Source organism: Mustela lutreola, chromosome 10, assembly GCF_030435805.1.
Source record: "Mustela lutreola isolate mMusLut2 chromosome 10, mMusLut2.pri, whole genome shotgun sequence".
In the NCBI taxonomy this organism is placed as follows: Eukaryota; Metazoa; Chordata; class Mammalia; order Carnivora; family Mustelidae; genus Mustela; species Mustela lutreola.
The window spans coordinates 47189493-47210669 of record NC_081299.1 but is presented as its reverse complement, the minus strand read 5'-3'; the positions used below and the strand labels follow the sequence as shown (position 1 = coordinate 47210669).

General features: G+C 38.5%; 1 protein-coding gene across 5 annotated transcripts in view; it reads left to right on the top strand.

The window, feature by feature from the left end:
- The first annotated feature begins 6059 nt into the window (after window positions 1-6059).
- Window positions 6060-21177, top strand: part of OMA1 (OMA1 zinc metallopeptidase) — a 91389-nt gene continuing 76271 nt past the window's right edge. For 4 of the 5 annotated variants that reach the window (XM_059135708.1, XM_059135704.1, XM_059135706.1 and 1 more), the window contains exons 1-5: window positions 6060-6152; window positions 14785-15300; window positions 18051-18279; window positions 20378-20551; window positions 20651-20758. In XM_059135708.1, the coding sequence (XP_058991691.1) occupies window positions 14804-15300; window positions 18051-18279; window positions 20378-20551; window positions 20651-20758 (1008 nt within the window). In that variant the 5' untranslated portion in view covers window positions 6060-6152; window positions 14785-14803. Of the gene's footprint in view, window positions 6153-7805; window positions 7828-14784; window positions 15301-18050; window positions 18280-20377; window positions 20552-20650; window positions 20759-21177 lie in introns of those variants that run through there. The other variant, XM_059135705.1, reaches the window with a different exon arrangement.

Sequence of the window (21177 nt, the reverse complement as noted above, 5' to 3'; positions counted from 1 at the left end):
CTACACCCCATGTGGTACTTCCTGGAATTACTTCCCATTGAATGACTTGCATTTAAATCCTTGTCTCAGGGTATCCCTCTGAGGGAACACCAAATTAGACAGTATCTCATACAGAGAAAGTGGGTTGTTCAAGAGCTGGGGACATAAGCGTGGAAATCTCATGACACCTTTAAAGTGATTGTACAGATTATTTGAGAATCTGCTATCCTGGTCTCTTGGTCAACTGTTTGGACTCATCTGAGGCTTAGAAATCAGTGTGTACCACGTTATAATGGCTCCTGTTTTATTTTGGGAACTGTTGGAGTTTAGAACCCCAGGAGATTGTTAATTTTCCCTGGATTCCTCAGACCTACGCCGTGTTGGACACGTAGTGCATTCCATGAGTGATTTTGAATTAGTGAACTTGTTTATTTTATTTAAATTAGTATATGAAAAATTCCAGTGCCTAATATGTAATGCATGTTCAATAAATGTTTATTGAACAGAATTAAAGGACGTTGCAAAGTCGGACTTCTTTTGAACAGGCATTTTGCCACCTAGTGGTGATTTTGAGGAGGGGCTTTGCAGGCACTAGTCTTGTGGTCCAGAATTTGGGGGACTTTGATTTTACTTAGTTTGGAAGTTCAAGGTTGGAAGTTAGAGTTATTTGTAACAGCAAAATGACAGAAATAGCTTAAATGTTCACAGCAGGGGCATGATAAATTAAATTATGCGATATCATCTTCATAGAACACCATGCCGTTATCAAAATGGATTGATTTATATACACTGATACCAAATTTTTCCAGGCCCCGTTGTTCAAGTGATAATCTGGAAAATAAACTGGAAATCACAGAAAATATTTATAGTATAATGTCATCATGTTAAAACAAAAGGAAAATACCCACTATATATTTGGTTGTTTGAGAGGTGGGCTCAGCAACAGACTGGGTGGGGTGACAAGAAGGTTTTTCAGTCCCTTCCAGTTCTGCGATTCTGTAATCCTATGAAGTCAAAGTTTACAGTTCCTTTAAAAAATATATTGCTTTGACCCATATAAAAAAACTGTAAAACTTTATAGAGGGACATAAAAGGAGACCTGGCTAAATGAAGACACATGTCAAGTGTCCTGGATTGATAGAGTCAACCTTGCAGAAATAGAACATTCCTCAAAATTAATCCAAGTTTAAAAACAACAATAACAAAATTAATATCCCAGGGCATTTTTGGTTCGGGAGGACCTGAAAAAGTCTTATAAAATTCATCCTGAAGTTCAAATTATTAAGAAGAGTTAGAAAGTATTTGAAAATGAAATCCATATTGTAAAGTTAGAATAGCATCATACACTAGAGCTAGAACAGACAAAGGAAACAAAAGAGAAAACCCCAGAAGCAGAGAATTTAGTATATACCAAAGTGATGCTTCAAGTCAGTCAGGAAAAGATGGGTTATTCAATAAACTGCTGGGATAGCAGTTGCCTTGGTGGTCCTTCCCATGGGCAAGACACCTGTACATATCATTTCTAGAAAAGTTTCACTATCCTGACCATTCAGAAAATAGTTTAGGTTGTATTTTTCTGTCTGACCTTGTAATGAAATGAATTCCTGCTAAATTAATGAAAGAAAAAAGAACAAAGCCATTAAATACGAGAAATACTGGTAAATATATAATGTTGGTAATATTGGTAAATATATAATGTTGGGCTTGAGATAGACTATAAATATAATCTTAAAGGCAGAAACCATGATGAAAAGACAGATTTGTTTCTATCAAAATTTTTTAAAGTTTGCATATCTGTGGATATAAATTAACAAAGCTGAAAGACAAATACCAAGCAGGGGAAATGTTTATTACATAAATGACAGAAAATTCTTAAATATATAAAGCGCTTTCACAAGACAGTAAGATTAAAAGGAATGTTTGATAGACAAATGGATAAGGATATTTGGTAAGGATACAAATGGATAAAAAAGGATACAAGAAGGATACAAAGGGATACATGCTTACAAATGGTAAGGATATTTGCCAAAGAAGAAATCCAAACAGCATATAAGCAGGAAAATGTTTACATCGTTGAAAAATCAAGGGAATGAACATTAAAAGGACAGCGAGGAACCTTTCATCCTATCAAAGTTTCAAATATCTAAAGTCATTTTAATCTTGCATTTCAAGAGAGTTGCGTATCAGAGTGTTGACAGTGATTAATTATCTGTGGGTAGTGGATTAAGGGCACTTTTCACTTCTTTGATTTTTCTTGGTATTAATAGTTTACTTTTATAATAAAGGAATAATAGTTTGTGCTGACTCTTAAAAGAGTGCTCCACTGAAATCTCTGGAGAACTCATTCCTGGGGAAGGAGCAAAGGACATGTCGAAGTGATGGGCTTCCTCTAGGGCCTGGCTTGCAGTTGCTGACCCACATTGCATCATCTTGGCCCCAACATCAGGACCCCGGGGCTAGGTGGCTGCTATTTTGGACAAGCGGCATGAGACCAAGTCACAGAGACCACTCAGCAAGTGGGAGCCTAACAGTCCTGGTGACAATTTATGAAAATAACACACTAGAACTTGATGTGACTACTCTCTTCAAACCCCCCCCCCAAAAAAAAAAGGGAAAAAATTAAAGGCTTGCCTGAATGCCTGATTGTGTTCTGTGGGAAGAAAGGCTGGGTTACCAGAAGAAAAAGTGAAATCATTCAAGCCTGTGGATGAAGAAAATGCTGAGCGAGTGTTTGTTGAAGTGGAACAGGCAAATGGAGATGCCATAGTTGTCTTCACTGGGGTCATTTCAGAATCAGAACCGGTCTGTTCCAACAGTTAGAACAGTCCCGCCTGGCCCATGTTCAAGAAAAATGAAAGTTCCCTTCAGTCAACGTATCACCAGGTCACTGCAGCCTATCAAGTGTGTGACCCTTATCAAATCCCATGGCCACTTTGCTTGGCTCTCAAACTGAATCAAGATCAGCAGAGAGTTACGTAGTCTATTGAGCTACTGTCTACATCTGGTTTTAAACCAAGCTGAGCTTCACAATTCTTCAGTTACTCTCTCTTTAACTGAGGATTCAGCTTCTGGTACTTCCTCTGGGAGGTGTAGATGAAAGTCTCTCTGTATCCAGGCAGCTTCTACCTCTGGAAAAAACTGAGTTACCCTGGGTTGGGTTCCCTGGAAGCAGCCTCTGAGATAAGTCTCTGTGTGCAGAGTTGTTGGGGATGCGATGGAGGGGTCCTCAGGGACAACACCCACAATTGAGGGGCAGAGGACTGGGCAGAGGGAGAAATGGTGCTTCTCAGCCAATCCTATGGAGAGTTCTGGAAGCGCGGTGACCTTGTAGTGGTGTCCTCAACTGAGACACAGGGGCTAGGCCTTTGTATCCCCTAAATTAACAAGTCACTGGATGCATGCTATTCCTGGGGAGAAAGCATATTTTGGATGAGGCAGATTATATCAGTCTTTGCCAAGGGAAGTCTCTAGGGAGGAAGGCTGCTGAATTGTCCTAGCAGACTGTTGAGGAATAAAAGAAGGTCCTGAGAGAAATGGGCCTGCTGGAAGGATTTCTTGTGGAGCCAGAAGACCAGACAGATGGGTATGCTCCACGGGAGGTCCAAAGGACAGACCATCCACAATGGCAATGGGAAATGCACTAGTGAGAGAAGTACCAGCATTACGAAGAAGTTCAGAGGGGGTTCTTTTCTGCAGGCCAGGGATGATGGGAAGAGAAGCAGTCATAGGGCCGGGGTTGGTAATATCTTGGTTGGTAATGACAGCATCCTGGGGCCACAGAAGCCAGGTGATGGCCTTCACCACCAGAAGCCTGGAGGCTGTAATTACCAGAAAAACTGCCAAGCTAAGAGAGGCTGTGCAGGGAATCAGATCCTCAGGGGCTCTGAAGGTATTTAATAGTATAAGGTGGGCCTAGGGGAAAACTAGATGGGCAGCTAGCAGGGTGCTGCTTAATATCTATAATCAGAAGAAGGCAAGAATGGGGGAGCAGGAGTCTGAAGGTGGTTGCCCTAATAAAAAAAAGTCATGCTTCTTGCTCAGTTCTCAGATCTGAGTCAATCTTCAGACCAAAACCACAGAACCCATCAACTGAAGAGGTGTCTGGGTCTTTAGGAAGGACGCCACAACACAGAAACAAATATCTACTACAATGATTACTCTGTGGACTGTGACCATTTTCATGGCTAGCTGTATGTTGGGGAAAGAGAAACACCCAGAAATTTTGCAGGGTCTGAAAGGATCTCATTAGCCAGAAACCTGAAGTGTTATCATGGTCCCTCTGTAATTACGGGGGTCCGTGGTAAGCAGAGTCCTGAATGATATCTAGCTTATGATGAGTCCATGGGAGCACAGACCCATACACTGGTCTTTCCTCAGTCCCTGAGTATATTATTGGGATGATATATTGAGAGCAAGCTCCACATTAGGTCCTTGGCCTTGAGTACTCATGCTGGGGAAGACCAAGGAAAGCCACTAAAACTGTCCCCTCCCTACCAAGATGAGCTAATAAAGCAAAACCAATATTTCACCCAAGAGGACAGGAGGATGATGGTAGAGATTAATGCCACCATTAAAGATCTAAAGGAGGGGTGCCTGGGTGGCTCAGTGGGTTAAAGCCTCTGCCTTCGGTGATCCTGGGGTCCTGGGATTGGGCCCTGCATTGGGCTCTCTGCTTGGCAGGGGACCTGCTTCTGCCCACCCCCCCGCCTGCCTCTCTGCCTACTTGTGATCTCTGTCTGTCAAATAAATAAATAAAATCTTAGGAAAAAATAACCCTAAAGTATACAGAGTAGTTGTCCTGTTATATCTCCATTTAATTTGCCAGTCTGGCCGCTTCAGAAACCAGGAGAACAGTTTATTGACTGTGGACTTAACCATGTAGTTGACCTGATGATAGTCACTGTGCCATCTTGGTGATCTGTCATAATACAGTCCAAAAGGATAGGAACCACCTGGACATCGCAGAGAGCCCCACCCCATCTGTTACACTGATAGCAGTGTGCTCCTCAGGCATGTTGGGCCGGAGATAGCTAGCACATTGCAACCCTTGGTCAGACACATGCCCTTCAGAAAAGCCCATGAAGATTCAGGGACTTGCCACTTCTGTTTTCAGGGAATCAGTGATCAGGGATCTGCCAGGATAGTTCCTTCAAAGTAAAAGGCAAATTAGAAAACACAAATAAGCAAGGCTAAAGAAAATAGTGCCTATAATCATGTAAAACCTTATAATCCTCTAAAGGTGTCCTTAGTGTTTACATCTTTTAGGATGTTTTTCATCGTGCACAGAATATCAACCTAACAAATATAGAATCATACCACTATCTGATACCGTGTTTATTTCCTTGTTCGCTTGCTCACTGCCTAGATCTCCTCACTGTGTATACAAGCTCCGTGAAAGTCACTTCCTTCTCTTGTTCACTGCTGCACCCCTGGCACCTAGAACACACTTGGTGCTGGATAAGTATTTTTTGGTGGCATAAACCATACATACTAGACGCATTGTTTTGTAGCTAGTTATTTTCAACGAACTTCCAGCTGCTTCAGGTTGTACTTCATTTTTCTTAAAATGTGTCGTTCTGGAAGTCATGTGAAGTCACGTGAAGCAGAGAGCTCTCACTCCAGAGACTACTTTCATCAGTGCAACTTCAAAACCAAGAAACCTTAGTCTTTCGGCAGCCCTCGAGTCTCTTTCCCTTTGGCCGGCCCTGCCTTAGACTCTTTATTTATTTTTTTTTTTAAATTAAATTTATTTATTTTCAGCATAACAGTATTCATTATTTTTGCACCACACCCAGTGCTCCATGCAATCCGTGCCCTCTATAATACCCACCACCTGGTACCCTGCCTTAGACTCTTGAGCCGTCACGGCCTTGCCTGGATCTTTCTTTAGAAAGATCAAGACCAAACCAGGTTCCAAGGACTCCAGGGAAGACGGGACAGGCAAACAGCCTAGCCGGCAGCCACGTCCCTCCTCCGACCACGCGGGGGCGTTAGAGCGCCTCCATGGGCTCCGGGCCAGTGGCCCGCTAAGGAGACGACTCTGCGGGTGTGGGCGGAGCAAAAGGCGCCCCGGCCGGGACAGGGGGCAGGAAGTGAGGAGGTGGGGCTTCTGCGATGGGGCAGGCGCTTGCGCAAGTCCGGTCGGCGGAGCCTTCGTTTTCGCCACTGCTAGGGTCTGTCCTGGTGGGGACGCGTTTGCCCTTCTTTTACGAGTTGGGCCGGGCCCAAGGGGCGGGGGCAGAGTGCTCGAGTTGGGGGGAAAGAAGGTCTTCGAGGTGGAAGGACTTCGGGGGGGGGGTACGGGGTGAGGGGGGAGGCTCGTGAGCACCGCAGGGAAGGTTGGGGTGGCGGAGCCTGGGGGGCAGGGACGAAGGGGCGTCCGGCCGGGAGTGGGGAGGGCCGGCGTCTGCGGTCGGGGGAGAGGGGCGAGTGGAGAAGGGGTGCGGGAGAGCCCCGCCTCAGCCGTCCCTCCCGTCCCGGCGTGAAGTGCAGGGACCCCAGGATGCCCAGCCAGCCGGGGAAGAGCAAGTCGGCAGGTGCATGTGGCTTCCGGGAAGCGAACCCTGCCTCTCCCCTCAGCCTTACCTTCTCTTCAGCGGCTGTGTTTGTTTGTTTGTGTAAAGTAGTAGTCTTAACGCAGCCCGGCGTGCCTCTCACGGACACCTTCCCCTGTGGAAAACCGCTCCTAGCCGCCGGAAGCAGCCCGGGAGGCAACCCCTCTCTCCCCTCCTCCCTCTGAAAGCAGAGAGCCTAAAAGTTTTCCTGCCTAAGCCCTGCCACGAAGAAGGGAACATTTCCTGTCGCTGCAGCTCCCCGGAGTTGTGATCCTTCCTTCCTGAAGTCGGCTACGAATGCTGCTCTTGACACGCTTTAAAGAATGTCACTTGCGTGCGTGGACAGGAGCGACGGTGTTGTGGCGCCGTGCGGTCCTCAGTGAGAAACTGGAGTCCGGGCCGATGAGAATCGCTCAGGGGGAGCTCAGGGACTGGCGGGCTCTGGTGACGGCCGCCAGCACTGTGTAACCCTCGCGAAAATGATGCGGGTCTCTCTGCGGCCTCTCAGCCGTGGGGGCGAAGGGGGGTGCAGCCTGGCATTGGGAAGCTGAAGAACCGAGTCTGTTGCCTTCCAGTTTATTTATTTTTTTTAAAAGTCTTCCATCATGGGTGTACTTTGCTTGAGTGATTATTTTAAAGTACACGTCCTATCTTTGCCAATCTGACAGCTGTTGCCATAGAAACCAGAGAAGAAATAGTCATTTTCAGCAGAGTTGTTAAAACCCGTCTCCCAGGCTTCGGCTGCGGGTGCCAGTGAGTGCTGTCCTTGCTCGCTCTGAGATGGTCCTTGAAGAATTAAGGATCTGAAATGTTCGTAGAGGCTAACGATCCAAGTGGTGTGATTTTTTTTTTTTTTTCTCACATCATTAATTTAGTAGTCTTAGAAGTTTGCCAGTTATGTTTGTTGACCTGCTACGGTTCTTTGAAGAGGAAGTGTCAACCCTGATTCTTTCTTAGGCTCTGTGTAGTCTGTGTTGGTTCTTTGAAAACGTATAAATAGATTTCTTCCCCAATCCTTTACCCTTTCTTAAGGATAAATGAGGGATTGCAAAATATCAGGCACTATTTCTGTTCTAAATGACACTTGACTGTCAGTGAAACAGATGATAGTGTTTCTAGTTATGTTCATGTAATGTTTGGGGCTTTTGCTTATATCTTCTGTGTCAAATTTTTTTTTTTTTAAAGATTTCACGCAAGACACGAGAGATGAGCAGGAGTTTGCTTGCGGTAGTCACAGAGCTAAGCAGTGCTATAGATGTGCATAGAAATAGAGACGCGAGCTTTTCTGAAGGGTGTAAGTAAATCGGTGGGTCTAGAGCTTAGGAATGGGCCAGGGAGAGCTGGGGTAAGATGCCTGGAGAAATAGTGGGAGGTGGTGTTAGGAGAGGCTTGGCTTTTTATATAGAGGAATTTATGGAAGCCCATGGAAACCACTGGAAATTACAAAAGTAGTTGCCCTTACTGGTTTTGGGGCTTAAGAGTAATAATACATCCTGTAAAAATTTAAACAGCACAGAAATACATGAGATGAAAATACTAAATCCTTTACATCCACCATTCTGTCACTCAAAATAACCATAATGAATAGTTTGCTGTGTTTTGCTGTAGATTTATTTATATTTATATATACTAGCATATTTCAGCATTGCTATTTCTGTAAGTTGGGCAGAGATTTTTGTTTGCTTTATTTTCTGTGGTATCTCAAAAATCCAGAATGGCATGTGGTATGGCATGTAGGAGGCACTCATTAAATATTTAATGAATGAATAACATCATTCAGACATCAAAAACTGAATGGGGTCTAGTGTAGGATTGTTCGGCCGAGGTGGTTAAAAAGGTTTTTGTTTGTTTGTTTTTTAAGTTCGTTGCCAGCATTTTAAAACTGATAACTTTTCACATTAAACTTGAATTTCTGACTTTTCTTGAAAATACTGAACTGTGGTAACACTAAGCTCAAGTTCCTTTACACTTGTTGCATCTTCTTTAGGTGGACATGAACCTGCATTTACTTAAGTATGACTTTGCCTGGACCCTACAGACTTGTGCTATTGAGTACAGTAGCCACTAGTCACCTATGGCCATTTTGTTTCAAATGAACTAAAATTGAGTTCATTAAGAATTCTGTTCCTCAGTCACACCAGCCAATTTTGAGTGCTCAGTAGCCATAGGTAGGAGCTACCATATTGAACAACGCAGACACATTTCTATCATTGCAGAAATTTCTGTCCTGCAGCACCGGTTTACACAACTGAGTTTGCCATTCCTGATCTACAGAATTTTTGCAAGTAGCATTTGTTGTTATTTTAAAGAATTTTTAAGATTTGTGTCTCTTTTTGCTATTACACAGATCTCCAATTTTAAAAAAATGGCTGCATAGTACTTAACAATGTAGGACTTTATGTGAGTAGTGGGAGTAGGATTCTGTTGTCTGATTTGCATTTTAGAAAGATTGCTTAGTTCTAGTTTGGGGGAGGGGTGATGAGCTGGAGGGGTAGGAGTTGGTGGTTTAATAGGCAGAGAGTGGAGGGTATATAATAATCCACAATTTAAGGCCACAGAGCCTAGGAAAGGTAGATTGAGATATTAAGGAGGCAGAATTGACATGACTGATTTAATGTGGATTGAGATTTTTTTTAAAGATTTTATTTATTTATTTGACAGACAGAGATCACAAGTAGGCAGAGAAGCAGGCAGAAGAGAGAGGAAGAAGCAGGCTACCTGCCGAGCAGAGAGCCCGATGCCATGCAGGGCTCTATGCCAGAACCCTAGGATCAAGGCAGAGGCTTTAACCCACTGAGCCACCCAGGTTCCCCTGGATTGAGATCTTTTGTATGGTAGAGTCACTGCAGAGATTATCCAGAACTGATTATCTAGAACTGATTCAGTGTTGAAGATTGGGAGTTCGGCTTTACAAAGTCTAGAAGGAACCCTTAGCTAATTCTAATAAGCAGCATGTGTAATGTCAAAATGTTACCAGCTTGTATAGGTGTAACTTACACCGTGTAACTTCTTAAGTCAGAGATCACTTATTTACAAGATACGGAAACTCTTTGAAGAAAGGGAATTGGTTTTGGAAGAAAGTAAAAGCTCATGAAGCTCAGTTAAATTTAGAAGTACAGTGGGCTCTTGGGAAAAGGATGGTTTGAATCTTGCCCCCCACCCCGCTTTTCTTCTCCCTGAGACTTCATGACCTTTTCCTTTCCTCGCATTGATTCCATTGTCCTTCCTGTTGATCTGTTTCTTTTGTAAAGGTTTTTGTTTGCAGTTCTTGCTTGCATATTGCTTTGTGTTGCCATAGCACCAACTATAACTCAGGTTATACATGCCTTTACTCCTTTGCCTGATACTGCCTCACCAAAAGTCTTTTCTGTGTTGTATATCCACTCCTGGTTCTGAAGCCAGTGGCAGGGTCTCTGGGAAAGATTGAAAGTCCGGCCCTGTCCCTTAAGTTGAGGCTGTAGGATGCCATTATAAAGGGAGTGTGATCAGGCAAGTGTCTGAAGCTTATCTCATATAGTAAAGGATCTAAGAATGTGGGTTTGTGTTGTTTTTGCAGTTTGACTTCTAGCAAATTTTTAAACCTTAAGTATATTTTCCCATTTGAAACACTTTTTCTCCATCTGCCCATACTCTTCTGCTACTCATGGATATCCTTTCTTTTTTAAAAATTCATATAATGCGTGGTACTTAATGAGGAACTATGTCTTAATATCCCTTAATAGTCTTGCTTAGATACATTTTCCCCCTCAACTCCATAACATCCATGAAGGCAGGGACTGGATTTTATGCTGCATCTGTAACTCACAAACTACCTAGCTGATGAAGAACCTTACTAGCTACTCAAATACTAATTTTGAAATTATTTTTAAGCTTCATTTATTTTACTACATTCTGCTTGGTTCAAAAAAAACAAAACAAAACTTGGAAAGTATCTTGTTAATAACATCAGATTATTATGTATCAAGTCTGGACTCATTTAAAATGGATAGTGACTCCACAAGGTTTACTTGGAGTTGATGTTTACTTAGCATGCCCTTTATTCACATGATATGTTAATAATTCAAGGTTGGAATATATAAAGTATATAAGAATTTTGAGTGACTTTCAAATAGCTTGATATATAGGTAATATGGCCTATTAAAACCGATATTCTGAAGCATCTTTCTAAATAATATTGTATTAGTCTAGTTCGAGTTAGATTTACATATTTTCCTCCACCTTTATTGTGAGGATTTTGAAACAGAAAAATTGAAAAAGATTTTAATGAACACATCTATAAACATGACTTAGATACGATTGTTAATATTTTACTGCATTGGCTTTATGTCGCGCGTGTGCGTACGTGTGTGTGGCTTTTTGTTACATAATTTGAAATGATGAATTTTATTCATCATAAATAGCTACTTCAGCAAGTACTAAGTCAGGTGTAAGATATTCACTTACATAACCACATCACTATCATCTAATAAGCAGTACTTACATAAAATAACCTAAAAGCAAATCCATGTGTAAATTCCCCCAAGAGTCCCAGTTACCTCCTAAAGCTGTTTTTTTTTTCTTTCACGCTAACTTCTAATCAGAGTTCACACATTGCATTTTATTGTTGTCTCTTTTTAGTATCTTTTGAAAAATAGTTTAATTGATATGTGATTGATATAAAATAAATTGTACATAGTTAAGCTGTATAGTATAGGTTTTGGCCTGTGTGTAAAGCTGTGAAACTAACACCACAGTAAAAATAGTGAACATATTTTTATCTCCAAAACTTTATAATCTCTTTCCTGATTTTTACCTTCCTATCCTCAGGCAATCATTGATCTCTTTGAAATATAAATTATTTTGTATTTTTTACAGTTAATATTATAGAGCTGGAATCATAGAGTATGCACTTTTTTGGAGGGTGTAGGGTCTGGCTCTATCACTTGATAGTATATAGAGATAAAATTGTTTTTGTATATTGCTTTTGTATCCTGCCCCCTAACTAAATTCATTATGATATCTTTGGATTTTTTTTTAAATTTATTTTGTTTTTTTTTGAAAGATTTTATTTATTTGTTTGTCAGACAGAGATCACAAGTAGGCAGAGAGGCAGGCAGAGAGAGGAAGGGAAGCAGGCTTCGCTCCAGGCAGAGAGCCCCATGTGGGGCTCCATCCCAGGACCCTAGGATCATGACCTGAGCCAAAGGCAGAGGCCTCAACCCACTGAGCCACCCAGGCACCCCTATCTTTGGATTTTAAAAATAGATGATCATGTTACATAGGCCTAAAGGCCATTTAGCTTATATGTTGCTTGTCTGTGTGCCATTTATTTAATTAGACATTTATTCATTCTATCGTGTTGACTAGGATCTCCAGTACAATGTTGAATTTAAGTGGTAACCGTGAGCATCCTTGACTCAGTACTGATCTTAGGAAGAAAATATAGTCTTTCTCCAATAAATATGCTGTTGGTTATAGTTTTCTATAGGTGTCATAGTTTACTGAGTTTTTTTTTTTTTTTTTTTTTTTTTTTTTTTTTAAATCAGGGTTGGATGTGGGATTTTATCAAATGCTTTTTCTAGGGCACCCTGGTGGCTCAGTCAGTTAAGTGTCTGCCTCAGCTCAGGTCATGGTTCTGGGGTCCTGGGGTGAAGTGCTGCGTTGTGCTTCTTGCTCAGTGGGCAGTGTACTTCTGCCTCTGCTTTTGGCTCCCCCTGCTTGTGCTCTCTTTCTCTCTCCCTCTGACAAATAAATAAATAAAATCTTTTAAGAAAAAGCTTTTTCTTTATTGAGATGATCATGTAGTGTTTCTTTTTCAGTAAATAGGGTGGATTAGATTGCTTTATGAATTTTTATTCAAATTCAAAATTACATTCCTGAGACACATCTCAGCTGGTTATGAAGTATTCTTTTTATATATTGTTGAATTTGATTTTCTAAAATGCTGTTTTGTATCTATGTTCATGAGAGATATTACTCTATAGTCTTGTAATTTTTTTCTGGCTTTAGTATCACAGTAATGCAGATCTTATGGAATAAAATATAAACTATTAATTTCTTTTAAATTTCCTGGAAGAGTTTTAATAGAATTTTTATTAATTCTTTCTTAAATGTTTGGTAGAATTGCCCAGTGAAGATATTTGGGCTAGAAGCTATCTTTGCAGGAAGGTTTTTAACTACAAAGTTCAATTTAAAAAAATAAACACAAGGCTTTTCAGATATATCCATTTCTTTCTGAATTAGCTTTGGTAGTTTGTGTTTGTCAAGACATTGGTCCATTTCATCAAAGTTATGAAATTTAAATTTTTCTCTTCCACTGGTTTTAAGAAATTTGATTAGGATATGTTTCTAAGTAAGTTTCCTTTGTGTTTATTATGTGTATGGCTTTTTAAATTTCATAGATTTGTGGGTTTACAGTTTTCATGAAATTTGGAAAATGTTGGCCATTATTTTTCTAAGTTTTTCTTTTTCTCTCTCTCTTTCTTTCTTCCTTCCTTCCTTCCTTGCTTGCTTCCTCTCTCCCTCTTTCTTTCTTTCTTCCTGTCTATCTATCTATCTATATCTATCACCATCCCTCCCCTCTTCTCAGGGACTCCAGTTATACATATATTAGGCCACTCAACTTATCCTACATCTTCCTGATGCTCTGTCCCTTTTTTTACCCCCTTGGTTTTTTATTTTCGTTTTCTTGGTCCCTATTGATATGTCAAGTTCACAAGTCTTTATTTCATTGTACAATATCTAATCTGCTGTTAGTGTCATTTTCATTGAAGGCAATGTACTTTTCTTGTCTTGATGTTCTTTGTAGGTCTTTTAAAAAAACATATTCCATGTTTCTGCATAACATTCTCAGATTTTCCTTTAAGATCCTAAACACATAGGATATGGTTGCAATAACTACTTTAATATCCTTATCAATCAATGCTGTTGTTCATGTTATTTAGGACTGAGTTTTTATTAATATTTAATTAATATTAATAAATTAATAAATCAATATTTAATTAATATCCTAATTATAGGATATTATCCTGCATCTTGGCTGCTGGTAATTTTTAATTATGAATTTTACCTTATTAGTGGTGGATATTTTTATATTCTTTTAACTGTTTTTAAGCTTTTTTCTAGAATGTGGTTAAGTTCTTTGAAAACAGTTTGATCTTTTTTTAGTCTTGCTTTTAATCTTCGTTGGGTACGGCTAGTATTGCTTTTAATCTTGGTTGGGTATGCCAGAGTAGCTTTTAGTCTAGGACTAATTGTTCTCTAGTGGGGCAAAACCCTTCTGAGTACTCTACCCAATGCCCCGTGAATTCAGAGGTTTTCCATTTTGAAGGGTAGAAATAGGCACTCTTGTCTGCCCTCCACGGGCCCTGGATGTTACTCCACTAATCCTGTCAAGTGATTCTTTCCCATCTTTAGGGACTTTCTTCACATGAATGCCCTGTTTAGAACTCATTTGAGGACACCAAGCAGATTTCCCTGCCTAACACCTTCTGGAATTCTTTCTCTGCACAGTTGTGTCTTTTCTCGTACTCTGCTCTGCAGGGTCTTTTTTCTGTGGCCTACTTGAACTCCCAGCTTCATGTCTCCAATTTAGGAACATTGTTGGGCTGTGCTAGGTTTCCCCTATCTACACAGTGGGCTGGAAATTCTCCAGGTAGGAAGGTGGGGCAATTGTAGGGCTCATCACATTTGTTTCCCATCTCTCAGGGGTCACTGGTCTTCATTGCCTGATGTCCAGTGTGTTGAAACCATTGTTTTATTTATTCTGTTTTTTCATTTGCTTTCTGGGAGGATAAGTTTAGCTTATCTTATTCCATCTTGACCCTAGTCAGTAGTATGAGGATTATATTTGAAAGGATCAGATTGTATTTTAAAAAATACATTTTTAAACTTTGATTTTACTGTTCCATTACATGCTTTTCCCTTTACTTACTGCCGTTGCTAAACCTACTGTTATTTTTGCTTAATTCATTTTGTATTTCCCAATAATTTAACTGTTAAATTAAACTAACAGCTGAAACTAAAAAATGAAAAGGAGAAAAAAAAATACAAATTTCTAAGGATGTGTTGTAGAGGGGAAAAAAAAAGTGAGTAAAAGCTGTTTGGTTTGTATTGCATGGGCGTGGTGGTAGAAACCCAAGGTATTTCAGTCTGAAATATGTCAGGGGAAGAACAATTGACACACCTATTTCTTAAGAGTTATGTTCCCAGTTTTGTAAATACATATTTTCCAGAGATATTTTTAACTTATTTTTGTGTGTGTGTGTTCCAGATAATCAAGGAGAAGAAAGATGAACTTAATCTATGGACTGCAGTCTACTACTAGAAACTGTGTTTTCTTCCGATTTCGTTTCCTGGCCCACTGGAGAAGATCTAACACACGAGCTGTAACCTCATCAGACTGCCATCAAGTACAAATTAATCATATAGTTAATAAGTATCAGGGTCTGGGAGTAAATCAGTATGATAGGTTGACTTTTCTGCCTGAAAATTTTTCTTTCTCTAAGACCTTCAGTAATGAAAGACCAGGATGCCCCTTGAGCATGAGATATAAGGAAATTGGGATGGTTACCCCAAAATGTACTGTGTGGAATGACTCTTCAAGACAACTACAGATAAAAGAAGTTACAGGAGTTCCTTCTCTTTCACTATTGCATCCTCTGAACTGTCTTCATGAAAGAGACATCAGGAGTTTCCACACTTCTCCTCAGTTTCAAGCTGCTCCGGTTCCTCTCTTGTTGATAATTCTCAAGCCAGTGCAGAAACTATTTGCAATCATTGTAGGCAGGTAAAAAAACTTAAAAAAAACTTTTATATTACAATGTATTTATAAAACTGTACTTTTAACTAGATTTCCCACCTATATTTAGCTCAAAATTCAGTTTCTAAACAGATGGTTCTACCCCATTTTGTTAAGTATGATTTAGTAATTTTGAAATGATTTACTGCATATTATTTTTTTTATGATTTTATTTATTTATTTACTTGGGAGAGAGAGAGAGACAGACAGACAGACAGACAGAAGGGGGAGGGGCAGAGGGAAAGGATGAGAATCCTAAGTAAACTTTGCACTGAGCACGGAGCCTGAGATCTCTGAGCTTTACAGTCCTGAGATCATGACCTGAGCCGAAATCAAGAGTTGAATGCTTAGCCAACTGAGCCACCCAGGTGCCCCAATTTACTGCATATTATAGTATAAAAATATGATCTTTAAAAAATTACCTTATATAGATGCTTTTTAAAAGATCTTATGTTTGTGATTACAAGAATGAGAAATGTTGGTTATAGCTTGTAATAAGAGCAGTACTTACAAACATATGTGTTTAGTTTACAGAATCTGAGGCAGTGGGTCATGAAACTGAAGAACTTTACTTATTTAAGAATGGGCTTATTCCTAGCCAGGTTAATGCTTAACTAGCATTTATTTTTTCTATTCTATTTTTCTAGGCAATATTTTTCTATTCTATTTCCAACATATCTTTGTTATTTTCTCTTGGGTAGTCCTTCATAATAATTATGTTTTTACAGTTAATAGTATCTTATATTTAATTTAGAACCCCCCCCATAAATAATCTTGTTTTGTCTTATTTGCTCCATTTATTAAAGAAAGGTAAAGTCAAACATTGTCTCCTCATAAAGCTTTCTGACATTTGATGATTGTGAAGGCCCTTCTAGCCCTCCTACTCCCATACTAACTAAACCAATTTTCTTTCTATCAGAAATTGAAAACTTCTATTCTCTTAATATATTGTGTTCCTTATGATTTGACACTGGCATCCAGAAAAAAATACATTTGTGGTAGCTGTTGATGTAAGTAACGGCTGTGAGAGAAAACCAGAGCTAGACAATAGTTAAAGCAGTAAATACAGATTTTATGCAGGACTTTTGCAGTAGAGGAAGAGAGACCTAAGTATGGAACCAGAGTTAATTTTGAATACAGCATGGGCAAGAGGGAATTTATAGAGTTAATTTTGAATACAGCATGAGCAAGTGGGAATTTATAGCCAAGGAGCAGGGTGAGGTTTGGTGGATGAAAAATTGCTAGGAGGAATCATTAGGAATAAGGGGGAATTCTCTCTAACATGACCCTACCAAGCTTCTTGCTGAAGACAGGTAAGGGTGATCAGATATCACTTGGGGGCTGGTGAATGATGATGAACCTAATCAGATACTGAGGGTGATCAGATACGGAGGATGGGGGATTCTGGGTAAACTGATTTAGCAGGACTCTTGCTGAAACTGGACAATGGAGAGAGAAATACAGAAGTCCAAAGGTGAGGCCTTGTTGAAAAAAGCCTGAGTAGAGTCTGGTGGAAGAGAGAATCTTTGTCACAGCTCAGCCCAGGTTCTTAGGCCAATGGCTCTTTATCGTCCTTTTTAATCATTATTTTTAACTTTTTGTTTTTGTTACTATTATAACAACATTTTCTTTTAAGCTGTGTTTTCATAATTTTAAGCAAAAAATACTAAGTCATATAAAGTTTAAGTAGGAAATAAGTCTGGCCTAAGTTTCTTCAGGTTGAAACACTTTGAGGCATTTTAGGTGTGTCACTTAATAAAATTAAGATAACTTGAAGTTATTTTATAAGACGAATTGTGTCAAGAGAATAATGTATTTATCTTAAATTTTTGTTAGGATTTCACAGATGACCTTACAAGGGCAAATTTTGCCCCGGTGTTGAGAACATTGCTTATCAAAATGTCTGTGAACCCCAGTAAACAACAGAGAGTATTGTTGCCTGGTAGAAAGTAGACCTCCTCCTGTGTTAACCATACCGTCTCTCATTTCTTTATTTATAGTGTTTAAGCCCTTATTACTTCTCCTTTGTCATGTTCTTGAGGGGTAGTGGACTTTTTTCTGGTGAGCAAGACTTACATCTGAAATCAATCCTGAGGTAGTTTCCCTTATACCTTGCTGAAGTACTGGCAGATAGTAGTAGTGCCAGAAGTCTCATGAGCAGTGCAGAGGATCATGGTTAAAGGAACAGATTATTGTTACCATAATCTACTCAGATGTTTATGGGGGCAGTTCATCCCTACTCAGTGGTTAAGTGCTCAGACTCTGGGATCACATTGTCCTCCTTGCCTAGTTACCCTTATCCCTTCTGCAACCTTGGACAAGTTGCTTCACTTCTCTCTCTGTCTCAGTTTTCTTTTGTCTAACGGGGTTATTGTGAAGGTTAAATTAGATGACATATGTGTAACAATTCGAATAGTGATTTGCATGTGGTAAACAGTCAATAAAAGTTAATTAATCAAGTTGTGTAAAATAGATACTCACTTAATGTTCACCTTTAAAATAACTGAAGAAGAAAATGTGTGTAATGAACATTAGAATTTTTAACTATAGTTCTATATAACTGATTACGTGTTTATCATTTAACTAAGAATTTTATAAATTGAAAAAAATCAATCTATACAGAGAAATATATCAGAAAAATTCAAGTGTTTGAAGACATAAAATCCCAGCATAAGATTAAATTTTGGTGATATGTGCTGATACTCTTCTCAGGACTTTGAATTTTCTTTTTACTCTAGGGGCATAAGGAAATGGTGGCAGGCACTTCCTCCTAACAAGAAGGAACTATTTAAAGAAAGTTTAAGAAAGAATAAATGGAAGTTACTCCTATGTTTCAGTAGTTTTGGATTGCTGTTTGTAGTGTTTTATTTTACTCACCTGGAAGTGAGTCCTGTCACGGGAAGGAGGAAGCTACTATTATTGGGGAAGGAACATTTCAGACTTTTATCAGAACTGGAATATGAAGCAGTAAGTATTAAGAATTGTTTGTAATTAGATGGCTTAATATAATACTCAAAGCAGGAAAGTTTCTTCAGATGAAAGATGCACTACTTTTTAATGTTGATCTTTGATAGAAAATTAGCATTTTCCCAAAAGGCCCCCAACTTTTTGTACTTAGTATTCCTACTGCCTCCATTGCTTTTCTTCTCACTCACCCAGCTAACTCTTGCTCATCACATGTCACCTTAAATGTCACTTTCTCAGGAAAGCCTCCCTTGATTATCCAGGCTGGGTTACGCAGGTTGGCTACTTTAGGCTCTAGGGGTATCCATCCAGACTAAATTATGAATGAGCTCATTTGTATTTGTGTCCAGTGCTTGGCTCTATTGTGGTCCAGTCTCCTACTTTTGTTTTCTCTTTGCATACTGTACTGTTCCCTTAAATCACTTATCATGAGGGTAACATAATTATTTGCATAATTATTTATTTGCTGATCTATCTCCTTTGTTAGCCTAAGCTCTGTGGGAACACAGACTCTGTTTCATCATTTTTATCTTAAGTACTAGCACAGTGTACAAAGTAATGCTTAGTATACACATATTTTAGATAAGTAAGTATGTAATAGAATTTTGTACCTTGAAAGTAATCTAGAATAGGATTTTTTTTCTGAAATATCATTTCTGGCAATTTATTATATTTTTTGAATGCAAAATAAAGTTGGAATTCAGAAGCCTTAACTCCTTAGCAAGTATGAGATAAGTTAAGCATTTTATACCACTAGAGAGTTTCTTGAGGACAGATCCTCTTTTTCCAGTTCTTAGCACACATATATAGCATGTACTCAGTAATTTTTGAATTAAAGTCTCATAGTCTTATTTGACAGTTTTGGCATGGCTGAATCTTTGTGGCTTTTTATTTCAATGAATCTTCTGAGTTTGTCAGTGGAAAGTTACCATTAAAAAAGAAATAACAATTTTTTTCACTAAAAAGGTTGTTCCTAGTAAAGATAAGATGGATCTCTTCTAGTAGAATTTATACAGAGATTGGAGGTGTTTCTTAAAATGCAGGTGTCTTACCTGAAGCAAGTTTGAGGAAAATGTTCTGGAAAGATTGATGCAGGCCTAGTGTTAAATTAGTATGTCTTCTACCATTCATATCACTTAGATGCTTTAAAAAATTATGTGTTCATATATATCCTTTTTTTCACAAATGTAATAACCTGCTTGATATGAAAATTGAATCACATGTTCTTATAGAGATATTATAAAGTGCTGTTATTATGTATAATTTTGCCTACTTCAGAAGTATAGTAATATTTTTTGTTTCAGTTTACACTGGTGACTTGTGCTTTCTAAAAATGCTGTTGATACTAAAGACTATTTAGATTCTAGTATGACAGAAACATCTATTTTTAATATATCTCAGGGAAGGTTATAAACTTTTTGCTCCATATGTGAAAGAAGTTACATATTTTGTGGAAATTAAAGTAATATTTTCAGAACACCTTTAATTTTCCTACACTTAAAAGGGTTTCTCATGAATATAGCTTCAGAAAAGTGTCTTCATATGGTGGCTATTCTTACTCAACATAGTGTAGAGAAAATGACATGCCTATTCTAAAATTTCAGAAATTTCCTTCGATTCTGTGTGAATAAACCTTTAAAATTAATGAAATGTCCTTTTTTTGGTAAAAGTTTTTTTTTCATTAAGTATAGGCTGTTCTATTCAGTAGGTTATGAAAGTGATTTTGTTTTATATTTCCTTATGTGAAATCTTTTTCCCCTAGGCAAAGTTTTGTTTTCCAAAATATTTAGGAAAAGTAGAAATCATATTTTAGCATTTTATTTGTTTATAGGCTAATAGAAAAGATAAAAGTTTTATTTCAACCAATTTATATGAAAAATCTTAGTTATTAGAATTCATTCCATTTGTGAGAAATCACATTGCCTTTGCCTGAATAATTCAGATTTAAGGATCTGAGTGTTTAGTATATGTAGATTTTTACATAATTAAAAATTAAAATGTTCAACAATAAGTAGCCATATAACTTTTCATGAAGCAGTATAAACATTTTGTAGTAGAGCTACAACTCTCCTAAGATAAAGATGACTTTTTAATCTTTCAGTGGATGGACGAATTTAAAAATGATATGCTCACTGAGAAGGATGCCCGATACCTAAAGGTTAAGGAGGTGGTTAATCATTTGATTGAATGCAATAAAGATATTCCAGGGATCTCTGAGATCAATTGGATTATTCATGTGGTTGATTCCCCAGATGTAAATGCCTTCGTGCTTCCAGTAAGTGAAAGTTCTCACACCTAATGTTTAATTGTTCAATTTAATGTCCTTGTTTTTTTAAGGTGTCCACTTGCTTACATTATTTTCTTTATGGTGCAGAATGGACAAGTGTTTATCTTCACTGGGCTTTTAAATAGTGTGACTGATATCCATCAACTTTCCTTCCTTCTGGGCCATGAAATAGCACACGCAGTACTTGGGCATGCTGTAAGTACCTAGAATGAATATTTTGTTCTTATAATACCGCTTTGAAGTTAGCAAGTTAAATCTTTTAAAATTGGCTTTTCAGTTTTCTTTTTCTTTAAAAGATAGAATTTTAATCTTCAGTAATTGACTTATTCTGTTACCTGAAAAAAGATGATTGGGTAATTGTGAGAATTTTTATGGTCTTTAGTATTTGGTACCTGAATAATTAGTATTTCTCTTAAATAGTATTGTTATCACCTGTCTCTTTTGCTAAAAAGTAATTATTCTCAACATCTAATTACTTCAAATTAGATTTTAAACTTTCCATAATTATTAACATACTTGTAATCTGTTCAGAAAATTAACTATATGAAAGTGATATTGCTATTTAAGTGGGTAAATCAGTTTTCTTACTTTTTTATTCATTCTCAGAGGATTGC